Source organism: Puntigrus tetrazona, chromosome 18 (assembly GCF_018831695.1).
Source record: "Puntigrus tetrazona isolate hp1 chromosome 18, ASM1883169v1, whole genome shotgun sequence".
NCBI classification, from domain to species: domain Eukaryota; kingdom Metazoa; phylum Chordata; class Actinopteri; order Cypriniformes; family Cyprinidae; genus Puntigrus; species Puntigrus tetrazona.
Window position 1 is genome coordinate 22,012,433 of NC_056716.1, and position 25,941 is coordinate 22,038,373.

At 37.3% G+C, this 25,941-nt stretch overlaps 3 protein-coding genes across 4 annotated transcripts in view; 2 read left to right on the forward strand and 1 right to left on the reverse strand.

Moving 5' to 3' along the window:
* mical3a (microtubule associated monooxygenase, calponin and LIM domain containing 3a) overlaps positions 1-3,024 on the forward strand; it is a 61,154-nt gene extending 58,130 nt beyond the window's left edge. Inside the window, 2 exon segments of the mRNA XM_043216627.1 lie at positions 1,029-1,102; positions 1,206-3,024. Coding sequence (XP_043072562.1) covers positions 1,029-1,102; positions 1,206-1,390 — 259 coding nt within the window. The 3' untranslated portion in view covers positions 1,391-3,024.
* Positions 3,025-3,879: 855 nt separating this feature from the next.
* On the forward strand, positions 3,880-14,025 carry ttc38 (tetratricopeptide repeat domain 38). 2 transcript variants are annotated; one of them, XM_043216571.1, is made up of 14 exons: positions 3,880-4,031; positions 4,516-4,593; positions 4,672-4,753; positions 5,057-5,228; positions 5,844-6,017; positions 6,154-6,229; positions 6,642-6,761; positions 6,857-6,916; positions 7,202-7,240; positions 9,012-9,093; positions 10,505-10,670; positions 12,005-12,164; positions 12,246-12,319; positions 13,545-14,025. In XM_043216571.1, exons 1-14 carry the CDS (start codon positions 4,008-4,010, stop codon positions 13,630-13,632), a joined length of 1,395 nt encoding a protein of 464 aa, XP_043072506.1. In that variant the 5' UTR covers positions 3,880-4,007; the 3' UTR covers positions 13,633-14,025. The 2 variants fall into 2 exon arrangements, with proteins under 2 accessions (XP_043072506.1, XP_043072507.1); XM_043216572.1 differs by having other exon boundaries at positions 3,944-4,026.
* Positions 14,026-14,055: 30 nt separating this feature from the next.
* tspan33b (tetraspanin 33b) overlaps positions 14,056-25,941 on the reverse strand; it is a 13,258-nt gene continuing 1,372 nt past the window's right edge. Inside the window, exons 2-8 of the mRNA XM_043216574.1 lie at positions 21,432-21,489; positions 21,207-21,334; positions 20,621-20,695; positions 19,733-19,828; positions 18,761-18,889; positions 16,151-16,312; positions 14,056-14,286 (exon numbers count right to left, since the gene is read on the reverse strand). Coding sequence (XP_043072509.1) covers positions 14,218-14,286; positions 16,151-16,312; positions 18,761-18,889; positions 19,733-19,828; positions 20,621-20,695; positions 21,207-21,334; positions 21,432-21,489 — 717 coding nt within the window. The 3' untranslated portion in view covers positions 14,056-14,217. The remainder of the gene's footprint in view (positions 14,287-16,150; positions 16,313-18,760; positions 18,890-19,732; positions 19,829-20,620; positions 20,696-21,206; positions 21,335-21,431; positions 21,490-25,941) is intronic.

Genomic DNA, 25,941 nt, shown 5'->3' on the forward strand with positions numbered 1-25,941 from the left:
TATACATGTTATTGCATGTAAATCATATTATTTATTTTTTAATTATTATTATTCCAGTCGCAAAATGTAATCTTAACAAACTCCAGTGTATTGGATGTTTTTATTCATTGTACAAAGGAACATGAACAAATTATTATATATTTTTTTTAACAAGAAATGATGGTCTCTAACAGCAGATTCGCTGTAGGCAACGACATGGTGCTGAAATATTATTCCAGAAGCATTTATTTGATTCTGTTTGTTCTGTTTACATTGTGTGGATATGAGATGCAATTACGTAGTGACTGTGCCTCAAATGTAATCAACTGTGCATCTTTGTTTGCAAAGATGAGCACCAAATTGCCCATACATTCAGGCAAAAGGACAGTTACATCAACAAAACCCAAATTACAAAGGGACAATTTCATCAAGATAAAAAAAATTGTTTGTAAGCTCTCCACAGAGAGATATTAACTGTTTTGCAGTTATAGGCTGTGTTACATTTGTCATCAGCTCTAAGTTTAGTCGGTCAGCATTGGATATGTGTGTGCTTGTTTCCCCTATTTTTTACATGTACATTTTTCCCAGTGTAGAATCTTTAATACACTTATAACTTAATAAGACTTATAAATTGTAATCTCTTCACATGGATGTTAGGATTTTAGCAACCACAATACAATTATTAGACAATTTTAATAATAGTGAAAGTAATATTATTAGACAGAACCCTACAGTGCAAGATGTTTAACAAAAAAAAGAAACAACTGATCAACCAAATAACAGAAGATCCAACAGTGCTTTTAACATTTGCTTTAGTTCTTCTCAAAGCGTGCGGCTTAAAAGTGCATCTGCTCATCCATATTCTTATGTTTGTGTGAACTGTCGAGCATAAACCAAACATTATGGTGCTTTAATGGCAGATGGTTCCTTGATGGCCACGTGTCGCATCAAGGAATCCAATATCTTTGAACATCAATACAAACGCAATGGTTTAACAGTCATTTGTTCTCTTCTTCTATTCAGTTCTGCTTCTTTGTTCCTCTCTGCAGCGCTCGTGAGCTGGAGCTGGAGGACAGACAGAGTCGGCTGCAACAGGAACTGCGAGAGCGCATGGCAGTGGATGGTACTTTGTATTCCAGTATAGGCCTGATCGTATTGTAACGCCAAAAAAAAAAAAAAAAAAAAAGATACGCATTCTCTTTAAATCAATGTTTCATTCTCTGCAGACCATCTGAAGACCGAGGAGGAACTTGCGGAGGAGAAACAGATCCTGAATGAGATGTTAGAGGTAGTGGAGCAAAGAGATTCTCTGGTGGCCCTGCTGGAGGAGCAGAGACTGAGGGAGAAAGAAGAGGATAAAGACCTGGAGGCGGTGATGCTCTCTAAGGGTTTCAACCTCAACTGGGCTTAGCATAACAATGGCACTTCTGACTGCCGACGAGTGCAGGGAGCGTATACAATTGCAGAATGAATCGGTCTGTCTCCCCCTTCGATTTTTTTTTTTTTTTTTTCTGGGCATGTCAACAGCGTTTACAAATCCACTCATGAGCACGAAGATGATGTTTACGAGTTCTCCAGGCACGACTCAGGGCGCTTTGTCCCTCGGCAGCCAAGGCATTGGTTCTGCGCAAGACATTCTCTCATTCAGAATGGGAGAATGCACCAATTTACAGATGTTTTTTTTTGTTTTTATTTTTTTGTCTTGAAAAAGGGACATATCAATCCTGCTGATGTTGAGGAAGTCTGACACTAATGATCCTACAAAAAGCCAGTCTTGTTTATGACCGGGACGTCTGGTCAAACAACTGTTACGTTTTCATTGGCGAGAGACGTTTGGACTTGATTTCCTATAATGCGTTTTCTACCTTGACTACTAAAACTGAAAAGTACAGCTGTTTTCACGCCCTTCGCACTCTTTTACTATTTAACATAAGCATCAGACCTCCGTGCAACAGATGAATGAAGTCTTCAGGTGCGGTTCACAGATAAGCATGTTATGGACTTCTGTAATTGTTACAGACACCCTCGGCGACCGACACGTGTTGTGCTTGTAGCATCGACTATTGTACATTTTTCAAATCTATCAGTAGCCACCTGATATTAGAGATAATCGGTGAACGATGGGAGTGCATCTGTCTCGATGTTGCGTACTTCATTGATGTTGGTTTCCATTTGTCTCGATCAACATTTCCACACATATATTCTAAAATCAGTTTACAATCATTTATAATACATGAATATCTGATACTTGTACTGTAGTTTACATAAAGCAGTGGAGTATATATATAAATATATAAACTTCCTCAATGCAGATAGTTCATAAGGAGATATATATATATATAAACACAAACACAATATGCATTGATATACAATCAAATGCATTATGCATTTTGTTGGTCAGTGGTTTGAAAAATAGTTAAGACACCCACAGCTCTATTTAGTATCGAATCCCCAATTTTACATTTAATTATCTACCACCAAGGTTTGGTGCCGTACTTTCCAGGTTTGGAGCTACATGCCTTTTTTAACTTCTCATGCAACGGCTCTTTACATCCACAGAGGTTTCTTATGTTTGCAGAGCGTGTTATTTATAATTGTTGTTGTAAAGTTTTATATCACATGAAAAGTTTCCAGCTCTGTCGGCCGACACAGTGCTGATTAACAGCGGGCGCTCGTAGTCATGCTCAAAACATCGATACTGCAAATGAACATGCCTTTTTCCTAAGTGTACATTTCATTTTAGTCACCGTTATGCTGTATAGATGGACACAGATTATTTTTTTTCTTATTGTTTTACTTGTAAGTACAGATAACTGTGAATGAAAGCGTACACATGGTCAACGATAGTTATTTAGACTGTAAAATGTTTGACAGATTTTATGGTATATTTATTAACATGTGTGAAAAATGTATTATATGTAAAGTAAATGAATCCTAATTTTTAAAAATGTTGTTGGCTCTTAAAAATGCTTCATGTTGCTAATTTGCATATAGGGTATTGGATGTATGCAGAGGCAATAAAACAATGCAGTTGTTACAAATGAAGGCCATTGTGCTCAAGGTTTTTTTTTTTTCTACAGGCATTTGCACTATTTAATGCGCAGGCTTTATTTGCATTTCCTCAAGATAGTTTTAGCTTAGGAAATGTTAGTCAGCCTTATAGATTGTATAAAAATGTATATATATATATATATATATATATATATATATATATATATATATATATATATATATATATATATATATATATATATATATATATATATATTAGTTTGTAACTAGTACTTTACTACTATTCATTCATAGCTTTGTTTTATTGGTGTTTATTTGCAAATGCAAATATCCTAGTTTTTTTTTTTTTTTTTTTTATCAATTAAGCAAATCTTTTCTGACTCTATTATATCTTTTCAGACTATATACATTTATATATAAATAGGCAACACGATGGCCCACTTCCGATTTTCGTCTTGGCGTAATGTAAACATTAACCCTGAGTCACTGCATTCACTGTCAGGAGAAGACAATGGCGGTGGGAAGTCCGATTCATTTTCGAGAATCGGTTCTTTTGAACAGTTTGTTTCAACACGTCAAAAGTACTGGTTCAGAAAACGGATCGGTGCTTTCTTGTTATTCTTGTTACGACATCGCGGAATATTATGCTTTAAAACGGTCTAGTACCATATTTAATAAGTTTTATTACTAAAGTGTGTTTGATGTAATGGGCGTCCCGGTTAATTTTATCGCAGCCATATTTCGGTTCAGAGTGCTATTTGGAACATATAAAACAATTTTCAGTTGCACATCTTGAATAAAAATGTCAACAATGTGAGTCGTACGTGTTTAAAAGAGAGCTCTTGAATCAGTTATTAAGCTATTACTCTAGAACGGCTAGCACCAGTGAGTCTGATTCGTGAACGAATCTTGTTGTGAACTGGTTCGAACGAGTCATCAGAAATGTTTGATTTCACAGGCGGAAGCTCACACGTCTGTCTGTCATCGCCAAAGGAAAACAGGCTGCGAGACTGAACATGTCGAGTTTCCGAGATTGTAAGGTAACCTAGGAATTTGTTTTTTTAAAGTGTAATTCGAAATGCATTAGTTTCACAGTTTCGGCAGCAACTTGTGTGGGTTTTTCCGAGATACAAAAGTAACTGCATATCCGAGCTAGTCACATATGTCTGTATAAAAAGTTAGCTAAACCCTGTTGACCCGTTCATTGGCGTTTACTTAGTTAAGTTTACTTTATTAAACAACTAAACGGTGGCAAACAATACAACCTACACAATACACGTTGTATACAATACAAACAACAAGAGAATAGGTTTCAGTTTGTGATTTGTCAGCAGTTTCTGTATCACAACAGATCAGTTTACTAGTTAATGCGTTTTGCATGTTGTTCTGCGGAGTATATTGCATTGGATGTTGTAATAAATATTGCATTGGGGGCCCAAAACTAATATAAGCACTCTTACTGGGCCAACAGATTTCAATTAACCTTCATAGAGAGTATCGTTTTTGTTATGCATGTGTTTTCAGGCATGGGAATCAGAAAGTCTGCCGCTGTCCACCAGCAGTAATGAGGCCTGCAAACTATACGACGCTATACTGTCTCAGGTACATATACATATGCTGATACTGATAACTGGGTGTTTTTGTATGACTAACCTGAATATTACTGTCTCTGGTGATCAGTACGTGACCTGGCGTAATAATGAGACGCTGGGAGGAATAGAAGGCTGTATTACGGCCATCAAAGCAGCAGACCCGGACTTTGGTATGTGATTGCAACACTGAACGTCGTAGCCTGTTGAAGCCATTGTTAGAGGTTTTAAATGTTAAATGGTTTCTGGATTTGAATTGTGGCGTTCTGCTATCGCACAGTGATTTCTCGCACAATATTTAAGTAATTTGATCTCAAAATCAGCACTGTAAATTGTTGTTTATTTGGCATGCAGCCATGTAATAAGCGGGATAATCTGCATTCGGCTGGTCATTATCGCAAAATAAAATTCTTCATGGTGATGCACGCCAGCCAAGATTTCCTAAGTCCTCATTAGTGTCTGCTCTGTTGCTGCAGTGATGGGTCACGTGATCTCTACTGGGCTGGAGTTGGTGGGAACAGGAAGTTCGGTCCTGCGGGACGAGAGATTGGCCGGCGCGGTGAGGAGGACCGTGGAGCTGGCCAGCGCTCAGGAGCTCACGCCTAGAGAGAGGAACCACGTGAAAGCCGTGGAGCTCTTCTCTAAAGGGTGAGTGCACGAGAACATTTAACAGGTGACATTATGAACGTTTCACATCCACCAGCTCGATAAAAGGATTTTCTGTATTTTGCAGTCAGTGTTGTCAATGGAGGTCTTTCATTTTAGGTTTTATTTTAAGCAAGGTTGCCTTTGGCCCACAAACAGTTATGAATCGGTTCTTTTAAGTTTCATGCTCGCTTGTATCCTTGGGCAGAAAATAGTGTGACTGTCATATGAAAGTTTAAGCCCGATTAAAATTCTGGAATAAAGAAGCCATCATACAGACGTTTTCCAAACATTTTTGTTCTCAGGGCTAATTAATTTGCTTCAGGAAAATCAAGGGTATTTTGTCAAAAGAACTCTTAAAAGAGGGGTCAGAGGTGACTAATTTATATATTTGGGGTTGTAAAAAATGGCAGATTTGAAAAGGACGTCAGAATAATGTTGAAAATAAAATAAAACCATAAACTAAAACTATAAAAAAATATATATAAATATATATATATATATATATATATATATATATATATATATATATATATATATATATATATATATATATATATATATATGTATATATATATAAAATGAATTGTTCTGGATAAAGTAGATGGTGTGTTTCAGAGCCCTACATAAAGCCTGTGAGGTTTGGGAGGGTATTTTGGCGGATCACCCCACAGACATGCTGGCACTGAAGTTTGCCCATGATGGGTTCTTCTACCTGGGTGAACAGACTCAGATGAGGGACTCTGTGGTCAGGGTTCTGCCCCACTGGAAACCACATATGCCGTTCTACAGGCAGGTGCCCATTCAGACAATGATGTCTTGAAATGAATTTTACTATTTAATGAGTTGTAAAATATACTTTATATTGCATTATAGTATATACAGGTATGCTGCTTTTATTGGATGTTTTATGTTTTTTTTTTTTTAGTTATCTTAAAGGCATGTATTCCTTTGGGCTTCTTGAGAACCGTTTGTATGATGAAGCTGAAAAAATGGCAAAAGAGGTAGTTTTGTTTAACTGCATATTAAATTTATATTGTTCATTAATATTGCTCACTGCTTTATGTCAGCGTAATTTAAAAAAGAACACATTAAGTTATTAAGCACGCATTATTAATCAAGATTATATTAATATTTTATCTGATGAACCTCTTTTTCATGCAGTATACACATTAAATGTGCTGTTCTCGCCTTGCAGAATTGTCGGGGGACTTAATTGTCACAAGTCCAATAAAGTCTAGTGTACTGGAAATTAATATTTTATGATTCCCCACACAGAAAATGACAACTATTTAATTTCTCGTATTTTTTATTTTATATTTTAAGTATTTAATAAATCAATTTTCTGCTTTATAAATTATCATCGTAATTCCTTATTACTTGAATGCATGATTATTATAATACATTGTGCCTTAGGCCCTGGCTCTGACCCCTGAGGACGGATGGAGTGTCCACGCTGTGGCTCATGTTCATGAGATGAAGGCAGAGATGGACAAGGGACTGAAGTTTATGGCCTCTACCGAGAAAGATTGGATGGTCAGAAATACCATCCAGAACATATAAAAATTAACATGTAGAAGAACAAGACTGTAAAAATGTTGGTTATATGATGTCTTATATTTCCCCTAAAGGTGTGTGACATGCTGGCGTGTCATAATTACTGGCACTGGGCTCTATATCACATTGAAAAGGTAAAATTGTAATAACATTGTTGTTCTAATAACAGCAATTTCTTTTTTTCTTGATCTATATAATAAGATCTATATAATAAGTCTTTGTATGTGTATGTATGTATGTGTGTGTGTGTGTGTGTATATATATATATATATATATATATATATATATATATATATATATATATATATATATATATATATATATAAAAACTTATTTATGCCATTTAAATGTTTTTCTCACCCACATTAATTATGTTTTATTTATTGATTAAATCATTTATATTGCTTTTCCCCCCGCAGGGTAATTATGAATCAGCTTTGAAGATTTTTGATGAGCAGGTCAGTGCGCTGCCGAGGTCTTGTCACTAACATTAACATTTACTAACAAAGAAGTGGCATGGTACTACGGTTGTTTCGATATAATCCCATTATATATTTTTTTCTGCATATCATGGTAGTAGCATGGTGTTCATGGAAGTGTCAATACTAAGGCACAGCATTCAGTGCATATCAAAAATAGTAGCATCTGAGACCACCCGTAGTACCACCACAGTACCTTTTTTTCCAAGCGTAGGATAAATCCTGCAGGCATGTAGTTAATCTAGTTAGTCACACCAGGGGAGAAGTGTAAATCCCGTCATGTGTTCCATATGGGAATGTGATGGATTCAGGCTGGTGAAAGTTGAAATGTAGACAGGAGCATATGGGTATCAGGAAAAAATCTTTAAACTACACTTTCTTGAATATATATATATACACCCACACACACACTACAACAGACTGTCATTAAAAAACTAAATGCTCAAGCAATTATAAAATTGATAATTCTTTATTTTCTTAGATTTTTATCTGGAATTGGGGGGTTGATGTGATGTGAGGTGAATATCTTTACATTTATCTCAGCAGGTGCATTTAGACACTGCAGTGAAACCACAGCACTCTTTAGAAGAGCACTTTATATAGATATAAAGTTATTCAAATGTGGATAACATGCTGTAATAGCTTTAGCAAACATTACATAACTTAAAAGCTCAGTTATATAAATCCCAGTAGTTAAAGGAATATATTGTAATTGTACATGGCGTGAAGTTTTTGACCACCAGAACACATCTGTGCTTCTTGAAAATTTTATGTTAATATGGACTTGGGCCTCCCTTTGCCGCTGTATTTTCTTCCACGCTTCTGTGAAGGCTTTCCATTTGTATGTTAGGTCTTGGGTTTAGAGGTTTACTTCTATTCTGATGCATGCAGCAATGATTTTAGGTAGTAATGTTGGATGGGGGCGATGGCTGACGTTGTGTGTTTAAAATCATTCCAGTGGTGTTCAGGTCTGGGTTTTGTGCGAGCCAGTTAAGTACGTCTATGAATCATTCCAGTTTGGAAGACGGTTCATACACTCCAGTATGTTCTTAAATGATGGCCTCTACATACATGTATGCATGTTTTTATGCACCTCTTTGCAGTAGACATAGCTGTAATTGTCAATCCTATTAAATATAAAGGGGCATCCATATAGTAGTTTCAATTATTTATTTAAAGTGCCCCTGTTATGGATTTTTGAAAATGATCTTTCATGTAGTGTGTAAAACAACTCTTAAGTGAATGAAAACATCCTGAAAGTGTGCCATATATAAAGTTACTGCCTCTTAAAACAAAGAGTCGACTCTGAATTATTGAAACAAGACCCAATCTGTTTCATGTTGACGTCAAAGTGAAACATTAGCATATCGCCCACTCGCTTGTTGATCTTTTCAAGGAAAATGCTAATTAATTTTTTTGCCAGTAGGTGCCTCTTTTGGGGAGTTAAAAGCTCACAAACTCTGCTTTAAATTAAATCGACCGATCACTGGAGGGAATTGGAAAAATGAATCGTTGAGCGAATAGTTTGTGGGTCAATGAACAAATAAAGTAAAAGAAAATGAACATGTTTTTTGACCTTGCATGCATGTTGTTTTGGACTATCGAATCCCAAATATGAACATTTTATTAACCATGATGGGGGCACTTTATTTAAAGTAATAATTACATGAATTAGTTTAATGACCTGCCAAATTCATTATGTAATGCAGTTGAAGTTACTGTTAATGTGACATTTGAAACTTTTCTCCAGGTTTCTCGGCGCTGTGTGAAGTCTGGAGCCATGCTGGACGTCGTAGACTCTTGTTCGTTGCTCTACAGACTAGAGATGGAGGGTGAGTAAAACTGACTGTTTCTGAGCAGGAGCAGAGAAATGTGTCGGTTGAGTCTATTTCTGGTAGGAATCCATCAACAGCCAGCGCATGTTGAACACATTTGCATTTGACCGTTTAATTAAGGCAGGTTGTGATTAAAGTCTGCGCTGGAATATAACATGTGAATCTGCTGTGTTGAAAAGCCATGATGTGATGTGAATAGGCATGCTTCTGAACCTTCGAAATGAGTGTATTTTGGGTAAAAAAAAAAAAAGAGTGGTGAAAACAGCAGATGGCTATGGTTTAAAATGTGGACATTGCTTGTACTGTAAATAACTAGACCGGGATATTGCTAAACAGAAACGGACGCCTACATTTATAAAAGAAAAGAAAATAATTCAATTGCATATCAAATGGAATAAAATAAATCAAAACATCTATAAAATACATACATTATCTGAGAAATTAAAAACTCAGAAACTCAGAATCTCAAGTTTAGACGTAGCAAGTTATTTTTGCAGTCGAGTTCCGTGGAAAGACGTGAAAAAAAAAAAACATGTTCCCCTTCATGTTATGTTTCCTTGTGGAACATGTAGTTGCAAGGAGAGACATTTACAGTGCAATCTGTGAAGTTCAGGAGGTCATCTAGAAGATATTTTATCCTTTGGAACGTGAGGATTTGTGACATTTCGCAGAGAAGATAAATAGAAGATAAAGCGGAGTTCAACCTTTCTGCTCTTGATCTTAAGGTGAAAAATAGCTAACGTCACTTAAAACTGCCCCTGCTTTTTTTTTTTTTTAATCCTATTTATGGGCGCATTTGAAGCACGGAATGTCATGTTCTGTTTTCAAGGATGCGTTCGAGTTCTTTGCTGAAAAGTATAGCCAGTTTTTATGGAGCTTTCACAAAAACCTATTTAAAAGCAGAAGTGCTAACCAGTATGTACTGTGGTCATGTGTCAATTATCTACCGCGTTATTATTAATAAAGTAGCTTCACGAGTCCATTCTAAAGCATTTGAAATTACAAACCACGCGCATTTTAAGTTTGTGTGTTCTGTAAATAACTCTAAAGAGCTCAAGTTTTTATATTACGCTAATTCGCAGCGCAGAGTTCCCTTAAACTTTGGTTCCCGAACATGAGCTTTCAGCTCTCTCGTATTGGCATGCGTATGAATGAAAATGGATGGAGTGTGAAGTCTATCGTGACTGCACCTTGAGACATCTGGAGGGAAGCTGGTAGCAGCCAGTGAAGCGTCGCTCTGTGTCTGGCTGGTTTAGCTGCCTGCAGGCATGGTTCAGAAACACTGATGAGCTAGGATGTGAAACTGACGTGTTGCATTACGGTCGAATAAGCGGCAGGTTTTCATGCTGAAATGCATCCAACGTGCTGCAGATGTTTGTTTGTGTGTATAACATGTCCTCCGTTGCAGGTGTGAGCGTGAAGGATCGTTACCGAGAGCTGCTGCAGGTGACCCAGCCACATACAGAAGACCACACGTTACTTTTTAATGACCTGCACTTCCTCATGGCTTCCCTGGGCAGCAAGGAGACCGCCACCACTCAGCGCCTGCTGGAGAGTCTCCAGGAACTGGCTAAGTGAGCCTTAAACATTACATAAACCACTCAAGAGATTACATTACAGCCAGGTTCTGCTCACGGGTGGGAGTTTGTGGAGGCTGAGTTGTGGATGAATGTAGCGTGTCTTCAGGCTCCGCGTGAGATTTCTTAGAAATGTCCCTGCTCTGGGGAAGACTAGCGTTTTCAAGGCTGATGCGCTGCATGCATATTCATTCCAATTTGTCATAGCAGCCAAAACAAGCGTCCAGGAAAGGTTGTACAGAACCAACACAAGTGTATCGAAAGTATCACAGAGCACAAAAATACATTTCTTGTCAGCATGCTGTTTTTTATAAGATAACATGATGGAGAAAAGTCCTCTGGGAGCTGTATTTTCAGCACAGCATCTGTTCAAAGAAGACAGTGTTTTTACCCACTCTTTGTCTCGAAGCTTTTGGTAACAATTTTATAAAAAAAAGTTAAGTATTTCCATGTACTGCACAAATCTATGCTGCGATTAATTAAAGCATTACAAAAATGTGTCAAATAAAATCATCTGGAAAATATTTAGTTTTTATTAAATTGACACAATTTCTGCTCAATGGAGTAATGTTAGATAGATAAACCCCAAGAAATACAATGAACAAAGTTATGGCGTAATATTGAATAAAATAATTTGTTAACATTTTATTCCGATAGTCCACTTTAGAAATTCTACTAACAGTAACTTTTAAACTACATGTCAACTAACAGTCTTCAGAGTATTAGTAGATTGTCCACTTAATATCTTCTAATACTTTATTTTGATGGGTCCACAACATACAACATACTATGAGAAACTTTGCAAGTATATGTCTTATTCTACAAACCCTAAACCTAGTCTACTCTGAGAGTTATGAGAGAGACATGTAGCTGCAAATGAGTGAGAAACAAAGTTAATAGTTAATAAAATGTCTAAAGTGGACCATAAACTAAATTGTAACAATTATTCTGATATCAAACAGTATTATAAAGTAGAATAAAACCATATTAGGGGCTGTTCACACAATATATTTATGTAATGTGTCTATGTAAATGTTTTTTTTTTTTTTTCACTTTTTAACACCGTTTTAACCTTGCCTTGAGCTTTTTTGTGGACAGTTTGAAAAACTATGGTCTAAATAAGAAATAACGTTTCTAAACATTTGATCTAGAATTGTATAATTTTCTTGAATTAAATGTTTTGAATAAAAGGTTCACATTAATGCCGTGGTTAACTTAGTGACCAGGGGGCTGGCAAACTCCAAAAAAAGTGATATTTGTTGTACTCGGAATGACATGAGGATGAATAAACAATGACAGCAATGTCCATTTTAACGCCGTTCCTCCTTCAGAGACCCAGCTGAGAACCATCAGCTGCAGCTAGCCGAGCGTGTGGGGCTGCCCATGTGTCAGGCTCTGCTGGAGTATGACCAGGGAAACTACAGCCAGGCCGTGGAGCTGCTCAAACCCATCAGAGACCGCTTTGTAGAGATAGGGGGCAGTGACGCACAGGTCTTTCTCCACGGCACTACGTTACGTATAAGATAAGCGGTGTTTCCGTTCTAAACAACCTCTTCATCTGTTCTTCTGCAGAGAGATGTTTTCAGTCAGCTCCTTATTCATGCTGCCATGAAGTCTGGAGACAAAGAACACCAACGATTTGCCAGGTAAATGTTATTTTATAACCCTCCAAAGTGAAAAATGGCTTTCAAATAGCTCATTTGTTGTCTTTTGTGCTTTTATGCTGCATTTTAAAGGAGCTGTTAGGCTTACAGTTTAAGTTCGAGACACATTAGCATAATTTGTCCTTTTAACTTACGCTGAAAGTATGTTAAGTTTACATACCTCCGGCAGAATCTAGAAGATACTTAGCATTTTGAAAAGATAAGATCAAATCTATCCATCATTTTTATTGTTTTTAGTAAACTTGCTGTGGGTGGGAAAAAATGTTATGTTATTGGATAGTTCCTTTTAAACTTGGGTTTCTGAACTTGGGAATTTTAACGGAACTGATTATAGTGCCCTTATAAGATGTATTTATTTTTACCTTGTTCATCCACTACCAAACGATTGATTTTACCAAACCTCTCTGGTGATTGGTCAATTTCATTTAAAGCTGAGTTTGTGAGCTTTTAATGCTTCAAAAGCAGCACCTAATGGCAAAAAATTAATTAACATAAAAAATGAAGTGGGCAGGCAATATGCTTATGTTTCATGGTGAGGTAAACATAAAACAGCTTGGGACTTATTTTAAAAACGACTCGTTCAGTGATTCAGAGTTGACTTTTTCTTCTGAGAGACGGTGCGCTTTCAGATTTAAAACTTGAATGTTTAGTCTTTTAGTTGCTATCAACTAATTTGTGTTACACAGATGCCTTTCAAGGCTAAGTAACAAAAAAAACAACTTTTGTTAACTGAAGAGTATAATAGATCATAAGCCGTGGCCAAATACTTTTTTCAAAAAAAGAAAAATGGCTGAAAATTCTCTGCATTCTTTGAATGGTTGTGAACAAAGGCACACAACAGAAGTGCACAGTCATTTTCACGTAGAAATTAATAAAACTGCCATACGAGCCTACAGGTTTCCCATTAAAGATGAATTATCACGTCAGTTGATGTGCTAATTATAACCCAACTGTCCGCGGATGCCAGGTATTTCTGTGTAATTCAGATTCAAACAGAAATTTACATGTTGTCTTTCATTAGTATGCATTACTCATAAATCCAAACTCTTCCAAATCGCAAACTCCCACCTGTTCTACACAGGTTGTGCATAAAATGAAGTGCGTGCGAATATTTTTTTAAATGCCTCTTTCAGACAGAAATGTCCTCCTGCGGGGATTTTCTTGGACTCTTTCTGAGGAAGCAGGTGTTGTGTGTTTTTGTCCCTAGATGCATGCTGATCGAGAGAGACGCAGTGCGGCCAAACTCCCCGCTCACAGACCGGCTGATCCAGAGAGCCCACTCCTTGCATGTTTAAATTCAGACCCCATTCCTCGCATGGTTAACAGCCTGTTCTCTCTTGGTTTAATTACGGGGTGCTTTCCTAACACATTTAACTGTAGACATTAGATCAGAGAGCCCAAGAGTTTCCACCCGAAGAAAGTCTTGTGTTTAATGGGTTCGCTCCTCCAACAGTGTTAAACTGTTAGTCTGGTCTCTTACTCCTACGTCGCGAGACATAAACGAAATGGAAAGTCTTTGAAAAGATTTTCCTTAGCGCTACGTGTTAATCAAGTCCGAACAGTAGGCACCGAACAAATGATGGTGATTATTCAATGCTGTGTGCGTTAAAAATAAACTTGCAAATATGCCTCCAGACTTTTGAATCTGTAATGAAGAAATAAACAATTCCACAAGCTTTACAGACAAACTTTTTTTTTTTATCAAATAACAGAAAAAAAAAAAAAAAAAAAAAACCAAAATAGCAAATAAATAAGAACTGGCTCCGAGGCATAGTGAAATGAAACTGATAGGAAATTGTGCTGGAAGTGTGAGTGCAGAATGAAAGCATCACTCCTGCATGTGAGAGTTTGGCAGCACTGCAGGTGACTGTCTACTGCTTCTACATGACGGATCCGATCTCTTTCTGGATCTCGGAAATGAGGATCTGAGACAGAACGATGCCTGCGATCTGTAGATCAAACAGAAGCACTGTCAGGACAACAGTGTGCATGGAGAGAGGAGAGTAATTTCGGTTTCTGCCCAACACCCACTAAAAAATTCATGAATGGAAACGCAGTTCATTGCATTCAGTGATATGGGATACGAATACACAACAGTCATTTCAAAAGAATCACAATCTTAAAAGAGAATATATATAATGTATAGGAGAGGAGGTGCATGGATTTGTTGAATTACATTTGACCTTGTCTTGGGAATGCGTGTTTAATTCAGGATGCATCTATATCCTTAATTATTAAAAGGTCTATGTACAGACATGCTACATTGATACATGCTTTCTAAGACACAGCTGGATGGACCGTTAAGTGCGTCTGATCAACTGTTTGTTTGGTCTATTTTCTGAGTGAAATCTGAATGGCTGAATGAACGCTTAGGAAAAACACTCACTCAAAGACAATTATATGTTTTGTCTCTGAATTAATCAGCTTGTTTTAAATAAGATGGCTGAATTGTAATCTGTAAAATTGTAAGCACCCACTGATGCAGTCACACTGCGACACCTGCAATTCACAAACTAAGGGCCTAGCCCAGTTACCCGCATTTGCAAAAAAAATACCCCCAAGACCCAAAGGACAAAAGGTTTGGAGAACGCATGGAGAGGCAGTTGTTTTTAATCTGAAACCACCGTTGCCAGATTGGAAAGGTTTCAATTATCTTACCAGATGCTCAAAATTATGGTATTTGCAAGATTTGAATCAAAATTCAAAGACTATATTTATCTTGCAACAACTTTTGACGTGCAAATTACCACAATAGGTAAAAGGCAACTTCGCCAGATGTTAGGGGGTCCTTTTGAGGTACAGGTTTGATTCTGTCATGGACAGCAAAAAAAAGTATTTTTAAATGCACTCAACGAGTGCACAATCAATGAATATAAGACGCTCCTATAATTACAACCATCACTGAAGTGTCACAAAATTTAAACATTCTTGCATTGTTTTTCTTATTTATCATACATGCGTATAGGTCAAAGATATCTTACAAATACCATAACTATCATATGTCTGGCAACACGGTCTGAAACGTAAACTGAACGATGCACTATGTTCCCGAGTGGATGAAGCACATGACAGAGTAACTGGTGGTTATCGAGTTGTGCTTCACCTCCGCTGTTTTGCACGGACGAATCTGATGACATGATGAAAACAATTGTTCTAAAATAAGGTTACAAAAGTTTGGCAATGCTGACACTAGTCATAAAGGCAACCGTGATACTACGCTATGCAACGTTGATTCATAATTTATTACAGGCACTGCCGCTTTCGCTTGCAAATGCTTTTCTTGAGTTTTATTTGTTGCAGCTTCAAGCTGCTGTGACACCTTCTAATGAATATAGCAGCTTGACATTTTTAATTTACAAATAAGCCTGCAGTTTCCAGAGAAATCCATCACGACTCTAAAAAACACAAATAATTGTTAAAGGCTTAAACTAGCGATTCAGGCAAAAACATGGCGTGGCAGATGGGTTTGTTGTTGTGCGCTCGTTATAATTACAGTGTTGTTCATTTTAAACAAGGTGGTGTAATGTAAAGGTTAACGGGACACTTCACCCAACTGTATAAACATTACTCACCCTTAAATTATTTCAAACTTGCATGAGTTTATTTTGAAGACTGTGGGTAGTTTATGGTCCCCAGAGACTAGTGTTTTTTCCGCTGGGTTGTTTGGTTTAACGGTTTAATTCGCTTTTTTTAAACATCAATATTTAATGGATAGTCCAAAATATGGCTATTACATTAATATTTAGTACACCTTTTGTTTGCTGGATTAACATCTGTTTGAGAGACTTAAATCACTCACAAGCTAAGTGTTACCTGTGGTAAAGCGAGACCCAGCGTGAGCGCGCCAACAAACAGCAGGTGAGATTCAATCCATACCACAGCTCTGTCTGCGCAGCCCACCGGATAAATGGAGTTAGTGGCGTCCAGGTGCTTTTGTGTTCGAACCCCAGATCCACACATGGTGTTGATCACGTCCTGAAATGGTTCAAGATGTTTTTAGTCTACAAGCAGCAGGGGGCAGTAATGTTTTAGCCTCGTTCTAGTCACACTTGCATAAAATGTACCTCGTTTTAAATCTATAGTAAACGAATGCAAACATGATTAATTAGTGGGTTTGCTAAAACAAGCAGCACTATTAATACGATGCGTATTTTTGCAACGTCTAAGGACCAGAATATCATCTGAGGTAAGTTTTGGGAGAGTAAGCAACCATCTAACAACCACCTAAAACATCTTAGCTTCTTCATAACGTTAAAAACACCTGCGTGTATTAGCAGCTGTCCTGACAAGCACATGTGTAAATTAATTAATACTGCAGTGCTTTTGACTTTTGATTCTGTCGTTGATTATTCTCTTCCAGCATGCATACTTTTAACACCAAACCAAGCCATCAAGATCTTCTGACTCGACTACATCCTACGTTATCTAATGGGTCAGGGCCGGTCACTTCCCCTTAAGCTTTTTACAACTATAGTGCGAGTCTCTTACCACGCAACCTGAGGATGTTCAATTCCCTTTTGTTTAGTGTGCCGCAGATGTAGAATGCAGGTCAAGGTCACATCTGCAGACATATGCAGTTTTTCATTGAATGTTTGCACCAGGAATTTCCTTAATGTGTGGTTTAATCATTCATCACCCTTCTCTACAGAGATTTCACACAGCTTGCAGCATCCATGACTAGAAACCTAAGCGCTCGCATCTGACGGATCATTTTAACGTCCGAAAGGGGATAAAACATCCAGCATTTACAAATATATTTTGGGGGGGAAGTTAAAGACTACACTTACGCGTGCGATTCCTGCAGGTCTCCCTGAAACAATGTTATGATTCATTTACATATTGCTTGCGCAGATGCCACGGAGCAGCGCCATCGTCTCTATGCAAACATCTGTTCGGATAAATCACGGAATTTTCTGTCATTTTTTGCACTTCAAACAATACGTGTGAATCCTGGAAAATAATTAAACCTGTAAACTCCACAGCTCGTCGCTCTCTGCGTCTTTTAATGTGACGGAGCTCTTCGCTTTCATTCTGTTTTTTTGTTTTAAAGGACTGCGTTCGGTCCGCTCTGACCTGTTTAGAGCGTGTTTATCCAGCAATCACCGTAGACGTTTGCCAAGGGAACAGAGATCATAATATTTAGGTCTGCCAAGGAGTGGCTCTAAATCGGTGATCTATGTTCTGTTTGAGTATCTTATCAGCGTTTAGACACGTCTCGCGGATTGAATCGGAGCACACGTTTAGCATTTCAGCCAAGCAGCTGCTTTGGACGTCATGCCAAAATGGCACCGTTCGGTCATTCGTTGTCTTGAGAGGCAAGAAAACCAATTCAGAAACCATAAATCCTCCTCGAGTTGCTGCTGTGACAACCGTGTCGAAATTGAAACTTTGTATTACTGATACTTTGGTAAACCCAATCTGTTTAACTTCACAAAGCTCTTGCTGATGTGATTATAACTGGGCTAATTAGCGGCACAGGCCATCATCGTTAAAGATGAAGGCGCAGAGGAAGGGCAAAGGCTGACTCGACACTTTGAATTAGTCTTTTGTGGCACTTTGTTGAAGAGCGCAATAAACCGATGACCACATGCAGTTTTGTTGAGCTGATGAGATGAAAAATAATACAACTTTGCGCTAATGCTAGACTACAAAGACTGAAAGGGAGGGATTGTGTTCAAATAAAGAATCACAGTGAAGGATCACTGTATAACTCAACTCAAATTTGACGTTTTCTGAAATCCTAAGTGGTGCATGCGAAAGCAACATTTGCTAGTGGTTTTTCAGTGGCTAAAGCATACTGGGCGGTTATTAGTGCGTTGCTATGCGGTCGCTAGGGTATTCTGAATTAATACTTGGACCAGCACATCTCTGTGATGTTCCTGATCCTTCGTATGTTTTTAGAGTCCCTTCGGCACTCTATTTACACTCACTTTATCGTCCACTAGTTGAGAATTTATTTTATTGTCTTTGGAAATATGTTATGCATGCGTTTCGATTAAGCGAATGCAGCTTTGTTGAGCAGAGGAGACATTTTCCAATAACATTAAAATCTTACCGACTCCAAACTTTTAAATGATACCCACTGTAGGTGCTATAGATTTTGATTTTCCTAGGTAATTATGCAGAGATGATTATAGATAACGCAGTTACTGTACATACGCTGCCACCAAGACCGTTTGAGAGAACGTTTTAAATTTGAAGGGGTGAAACTGGGGAAATATAAAACAATATTGTAAAGTTAAATGTAATTATGATGATTTAGAGCTTCAGTCGCACCAAAGTCATTTCAACTCATAAAGCGCCCGTATGAATCCTCGCTTCACAGACCTCATATCTGATTCTATTTCCATGTCCATTTTCTTTTTGGATATTCATAACTGCAGATTAAAAAGCAGTCGGTGGGTGTAGGTGCTCGACTCTCACCTCTCCTGGTGAAGGAGTGCAGCATGAGAAGGGAACCGCACATCTCTCAGTGCTGGGGTTTGACGGGGTGCAGTTAAAGTAGAGGTTCCAGGACCAGTCAGTGTAGTTGTTCCAGCCACAGCATTTGAACTGTAAGGAGATGCGAACGGAGCAAAAGTATTTTTAGACACTGTCTCTCAGACCACATATTCACCTTGTGTCTGCTGTACCCATAAGAAATTTCATTGTGAGAAGGACAAAGAGGCAGGAGAACATACTGTGCTGTATTGGAGAGTAGAACATTTTCTGAGCCATGCATGTGTTCATATTACCATTACCAAACAAAAGTTAGCTATATAATATAGGTATAGTGCACCAAACAGTGAAAATTCTGTGGCCTTGTACTGAACTTTGTTACCTTACCCTTTAAATCAAAGAGGTCATCAGATGCCCATTTTGCAGAAGTTGGTATGATTCATGATGATGACTTTAAATAATAAATAATTATAAAAGAGAATGTTTAAAGAATGTCCATGCTAAAAGTGAAAAAAAAAATGGACAGAGATGACTAATTATTTTAAAAATGAATATAATTATTTTAAAAAAAATATATAATATATATATATATATATATATATATACGTATTTTTAAAAAAATAAATTTTTACACAATTCACTACCATTTGAACTGTATTCATGACAAAAACACCTGAAAAGCAAATCCTAATCAACATTTCACATACACATTTATACATATATAACAAAGGAAAGATGAAAATGTATACATAAAAGGTGTTTAATTTTTAAAAATGTATATACACACGTAATATACATTTTATGCAAACAACATTTAATTTATATGCGATTTGTAATTTGACCACTAATTTAATTTAGGCTGTAGAAATGCACATTACTGCTTATGGTGTCTTACTGTTTCTCATGTGACCCGATGCATAAAGAATTTGCACATTATGAACAAAACATCGCCCGTACCTCTTTTTGGATGTAGTCCATTAGGTTTTGAAGGTCCAGGTCATCTCGATAGTGCACAATGGCCTTTTTCACAAATTTCCCCAGAGCTTCGCGTGTCTGTGAACATGACACTTCATACGGTCTAGCCACCAAGTATATTTCCATACGTACCTAAAAATCAAACACTTCCATCTGGGTTGTATATGCATATGTAATTGTACTACGGGAGACAGGTCGACGGCCCTAATTCACTATGGCGGCTCTAATAGCATATGCTTTAGTGTGGTAATTAACTCTTGGGGCCCCCCCTGAGCTCTCTGCTTCTCCCCTGTCAGTTCCTCTAACGCTGGCATGTTCAAGCACCTCTGAATGTCATTAACAGGAAGCCTCCTAGAAAGCCTCCATCGAAACGGAACATTTGGTTCCACTTTGATGTGGCAAAGCTCTTTAATCATTAAGGAGCGAAGATGCTTGAAGCGACGTGGTTAAACTGCCCTGTTTAACCGTGTGCCGCTCTCTGACGGTGAAGTATAGCGTGATGCAATACGCTCGATGGGACCTTCTCTTGGACTGTAGAACTTCAAGAGTTCACTCGTAGGATGAGGTAATGCTAGAACTATAGCGAACTTTACAGTGGGAATTGACGTTAAGGATAAGATGAACAATGGAACTGAATGGTGGATTGCTTTTAAATCGACTCGCTATCCCATGAGATGGATTTAGAGACTGACAGATGACTGCTAAAAGAGGTTAACCAAGCCAAAGCCTAATGTTTCAATTAATCTTTAACAACCTGCAGTGTGTGAAAGTCATAACATTGAAATATGTTTCATATGATAGCCCATATCCTGTGTCAGCGCTGCTGAAAACCCGTCTAGGTTGTGCACCGCGTTTCAATTAAAAGCCCACCTGGTCAGAGTAGAAGAAGCCCAGGATTGCAATGACCATTTGGGTTAGAAAGACCAGGGTAAGGCTAAATGAGAACTAGAGAGGAACAGGAATGAATACCAAGGAAGCGAGAATCGTCTTTAACTACCAAGTGATTAAATTAACCGATAACAGATGTGTTAGGAAGACTGGGGCTAGTTGTCACATTGTACTCTTAAATATTTCACTTTTATTTTTGGGTGGAGATTATAAAAGACATGGCTACTGATATTTAATTAATTTCAGTTTTTATAATTTAGATATATACAGTCATTTTGTATTGTGCCATTGTCATTTAATTGTTTTTTTTAAACAGTATCTTTAGTTTCTCTTTTTTATACATTTTTAGTTTGAGCTTTAATTTAATATATTTTTTCCCCATTAAATGTTTATTTTTGGATTACAATAATTTGATTGTATTTTTTATTTATTTTAATGTTAATGTTTTTAGATTATAAAAGCAGTTGAACCCTTATGTGACAACTAGTACTAGTCTTCCCTGTATTCATGTGTAATAGAGTCACTTAGAATAGAAATTACGCGAGAAAGTAAGTGCCGTAATGCTCACAATTTTGAGAAGCCGTATGTTTTCCCGCAGAGCTCCGATGCATCCGCAGAAGGTGACAAAGAACATGACCACTCCGACTACAATGAGAAACACAGCAGGATCAATGAGGAACGTGTCACGCACTGCGTCTGTGGAAAAAAAAAAACCCAGAAACGTCGCTAAACTCTGGACTGATCCACACACATCTGCAGTTTCTTCAGAGGTGAGAAACAACACTTCACATACCTGTTGCTCTCTGAACTTTGGCGTATACTCCAATAGCTACAATAAGAAGAGAAAACACCTAAAAATAGATAAATAAATCATGAAAATCATTTGCGTATCGATCATTCACAAAATGGGATGAATTTTGTGTGCGTGTTTGTATTCAAGTTGTTGCCGTCACGGATGTGGCTTAGCGTAAAGAGCACTCGACAAGTAAAAAAATAAACAGATTTAATCCTTTTAAGCGGGCAAAATAAATATATACAAACAGTCAGGCAGAACATAAACCACGTATGGACCTCGACGATCGGACAAACTGAATACAAACACACGGGACTAAATGAACAGAAATCAGGTGAAGACAATAATACAATTAACACGAAGGGAAGGTAGGACACAGACAAAAACAACAACACAGTCCAGAGACGTGACAGTTGCATTGTGGGGTTCGTACACTGAAAAAAAAAAAAAAAAAAATTCACTGAATTTACTAAAACTGTTTAAAGTAAGTGATTGCAATACATTTATTTTAGCCATTTTTAAATAAATTCAGTTTATTAACTAAATGTATCTAAAATAAATTGTTTGCAACCGCTTGCCCTTAAAACATTCAGTAGCCTTTTCTTTAGCGTATCAAATGAAACGTACAAAAGCGATTTAATAGGTTTCCATGACAAAATCAAGTAAAGTTGTCACGGTGTGGTTTAGCGTGAAGGAGCACTTGACGAGAATATAAAATAAACGAGTTTAATCAAACGCATATACCGAAGAAGTACCTCAGGCGGGCGGGCAAACGGGCAGATGAACTACAGCACGTAAAACATAGACGAGGTCGGACCAACAGAACTGAAACCACAGGACTTAAATACACAACGTAAATGCTTAATAAATAAGACACAGGTGAAAACGCTAAGACAATTAACTAAAAGTAGGTCACACGGAACACATGGCACACGACAAAAGGAGTCCACGTGTGACAAAAGTGTCTACCGTTTCAGTTTGTGAAAATAAAACGGGTCTTGTTCATGTTCCAACAGATAGCCTATAAAACGCTAAAACGAAACAATATAATTATATATTTTAAGTTGCCTCTATTGTGGGTTATGACATGTTCATATTTTGGTTTTAGAAGTCCCAAACAGCAGTTTGACATGCAGTCAAGGTAAAAAAAAAAACAAAAAAAAAACAAAAACACTTTCTAATTTTCTAATAATATAGTTCAATGACTCCCAAACACTACATGTATGGATTTTGGTAAGGATGACTGTATAGACTACAGCCTAGATGGGGATATCTGCCTTAAGTGCTTATTACGTCATTTAAAACACAGGTCATCACGCTCCAGACGTTTATCCCTAAGGATTCTCAGGTCTGTCCGTGGGGTGTACAAGCCCACTCCACAAGAAAAAATGGCTTTGTCATGTGATTGGGCAAAGGGTCAGGGTGGTTTGGACTAGGGTGGATGTGTCTGACTCTGAACCTGACGATGTAAGAGTCACTGAGGGGTCTACTGTTCACAGCGTAGGAGCTTATGTGACTGAAACTGTGGTGGTAAATGATGTTGATGTTAGGATTGATGCACAGGAGCAAGTTGCAGAAGAGGCTAAAAGTATGAAGGATGTTGTTGGTTTTGTTGGGCCTCTAATTATGTAAAAAAGGGTAAAAGTGAGGAGTGTCTTTATGAGAGTTTTATCCTGTTCCTCAGGAGATGGAGAGCGGCAGGGCACCTGGTATTGATGGGCTTCCGGTTGAGTTTTATAAGGCTTTTTGGGTGCTGGGTTGTAAATCAGAGCTTGGCTCAAGGTTCATTGCCTTTGAGAAGAGCTGTCAATATTGGATAATATTTGTTTAATACGAGATATCTTTGAGGTTTGTATTCAGGTCTTATTTTTATTGACCAAGAGAAAGCCTTCGATAGAGTGGAACGTAATTATCTTTGAAAGATTCTTGATGCCTTCGGTTTTGCCGCAGAATTTTTCTGTATGATTAAAGTGCTATACCGTGATATATTGAGAGTGTATTAAAGATTAAAGGTGGTTTAACCCCCCTCTTAATGTATGAAGGCGGTGCTTTATCTGGAATCTTATATTCTTTGGCCATTGAACCTATGCTGAACAAACTAAGATCTAAAATGAATGGTGTCATGATGTTCATTATAAAGTGTCTGCTTATGCTGATGATGTCATGACTTAATTTGCTATCAGAATACAGGTCTTCTACTTCTTGATAAAAGAGATCCTTTTCCAATATATGGGATTACTGTACTATTTTGTTCAATAGTGTTGAACTACAAAAATTGGACTCAGAGAGGAATGTATAAGTTTTTTTTTTTTTATTTTAAATACTCTGAATGGGAAGATTGATACAGTTTAGAGGGATAAGCTTGGGTTGGGAGAAGAGGTAAAGCCAATTTGGAGGGAGCTTTATAAAACACTATTGAATAAGCGTTCACTGTTTCATGGAGTGTGTAAGGCTTACTCCACTTTTTGCTTCACTGAGTCGTGTTTTTAGATTTGGGCGAAAAAAATAAGACCATTGCTTTTGTCCAAAAATAGGTTGAAATGGTTTCTAAGTAATAATTTTTTTAATCTCCACACACACATCTTTGCACCAGTTGCTTATAAGCCATTGAAACCATATAGCTCAGAAATATGAAGATTGCTCTGGGAAAATCTCTAAAGTGATTTATTTTCAGATGAAACTTGACTTGATATTGTTTTATATAATGAAATCGCATTCAGACATTTAAAGTGGCTTTATATTGGATTATTGGAATTTATTTTTGGATTACATTGGTTTCGCCATATAAATATATTATTACTGGTTATTATTATTTTAATCAAATGCTGCATTCCCAGAGCTAAAGGGTCTGAGCAACAGCCTGGTACTGAGACACTGTTGATAATATTGCAGCAGTCACCATGTTCTACAGTATGACTTTTTTTACGTGTCTGAATGCCACTGCAATTCCATTCTCTTGCTAAAAAGACTTTCCACCTGAGTGTATAAAGCAGTTGAATCCTTAAGATTTGATGACAATACTTCTATGTATTTAGCTTTCACATGAGATGGAATCAGGTTAAAGAGCCATTCAGAGGCTTTTTGGTGCAGTGGAGGAATACTCCGTATATGTTGTTTTGTGCTTTTCTGAAAAACCCAGCAAGCCAGTGCGGCTGGAACAATAGGCTAATGGATTATGCCGTCACACTTGGTCCAGAGGTCCATCTGTTGTGCACAAACATTGGTTTAGTGTGAAAGAGTGTGATTTGGCAGTGCCGCTCACATTTCCAGCACAACACTCACTCACAAAAGACAATTAATGGCAATCACTGTTCGTAGACCAATTATTTTCAATGAGAGTTGGCGATTTGAGTGACGGCAACTGCTGGTAATATGACAAAATTCAGCAGTTTAAAATGATGTGAATGCACAATGTGTGGCTTTTATTTGTCAGAAAGTTTTAGTTTTTGGGTTTGTTTAACAGTGTCACCAAATTATCTAGATAGCTAACACATTTTTCTGCTCAAACTGTGATACTCATGCAATCATTAGTTATAATGGGGGTTTTTATTATATTCTGATTTGCAAATGAAAATGTGTTCAAAGGTTTAGGGTTTATGTGTGTGTGTGTTTGTGTATACATAAATATAAAATATAGTAATAACTTGAAATACTTTAAAATACGCAAAAATGAATTTTCAGTGTCCTCACATGATGCTTCAGAAATCAGTATAACATGCTGATTTGCTGAAATGCAAAATTACATTACATTCGTTAATGTAAAAAAAAAACCTCTACTGTCTCTACTGTCAAAACTTGCAATGCAATCTTTTACCTCCTGAATAAAAATAAGTTCTTAAAAAAAAAAAAAACATATGCGACCCCAAAATCAAAAAAGCCAAGGAAGTGGCTTTAAATGTTAATGTTTTCTTAAAAATATAATATATCAGAATAAAAATGAAACCTTTACTAAGAATAAATAATTGAATTATAATAAACAAGCAAACAATCTGGGCCTGCAGGTGGCCAATATAATTTTTCAGATTCAGGTAGATATCTTGCTCCGGATTAAACATTTAAGAGGGTTGATGCATTTTGAAAAGTTGTGTTTTCATCCTGTACGGAGCATTTTAAATCCAATGGGAAGTTTTTATGAAGCTTGAGATTCTTGAACAAAAGCATCATCCGAGGCTAATTCTGCAGCGTGAACAATTCACTCGATTCTGCCTGGCAGATCTGAGCAGACTCTATCACAGTCAATGCACTGATAAAACACAACACAAACACTACGAACAGAAGAGGAACATGAGAACAGATGCTTTTGTTTTGATTGCACGTTTCTTTGGGGGATTCAAGCCTTCTGCTACATCATATTCCACGATTACATGCTGGAGAGTGGTATTTTAACTCTTTTCATAGCTACGAAACTCCTTGCAATTGTATGCAAATAGAGCGCTCCGAATTGAGTCGTGCTTGTGTTGGAAACATCACGCTTGCAGAACAATTGCAACAGTGAGTCTGTTGAACGGAC

Excerpts from the sequence above, each read along its gene's own strand:
- ttc38 (XM_043216571.1), top strand. The coding sequence starts at position 4,008 with ATGTCGAGTTTCCGAGATTGTAAG. Across the intron at positions 4,754-5,056 it reads AGCAGCAGACCCGGACTTTG|TGATGGGTCACGTGATCTCT; the intron begins GTATGTGATTGC and ends CTGTTGCTGCAG. Across the intron at positions 12,320-13,544 it reads GAACACCAACGATTTGCCAG|ATGCATGCTGATCGAGAGAG; the intron begins GTAAATGTTATT and ends TTTTGTCCCTAG.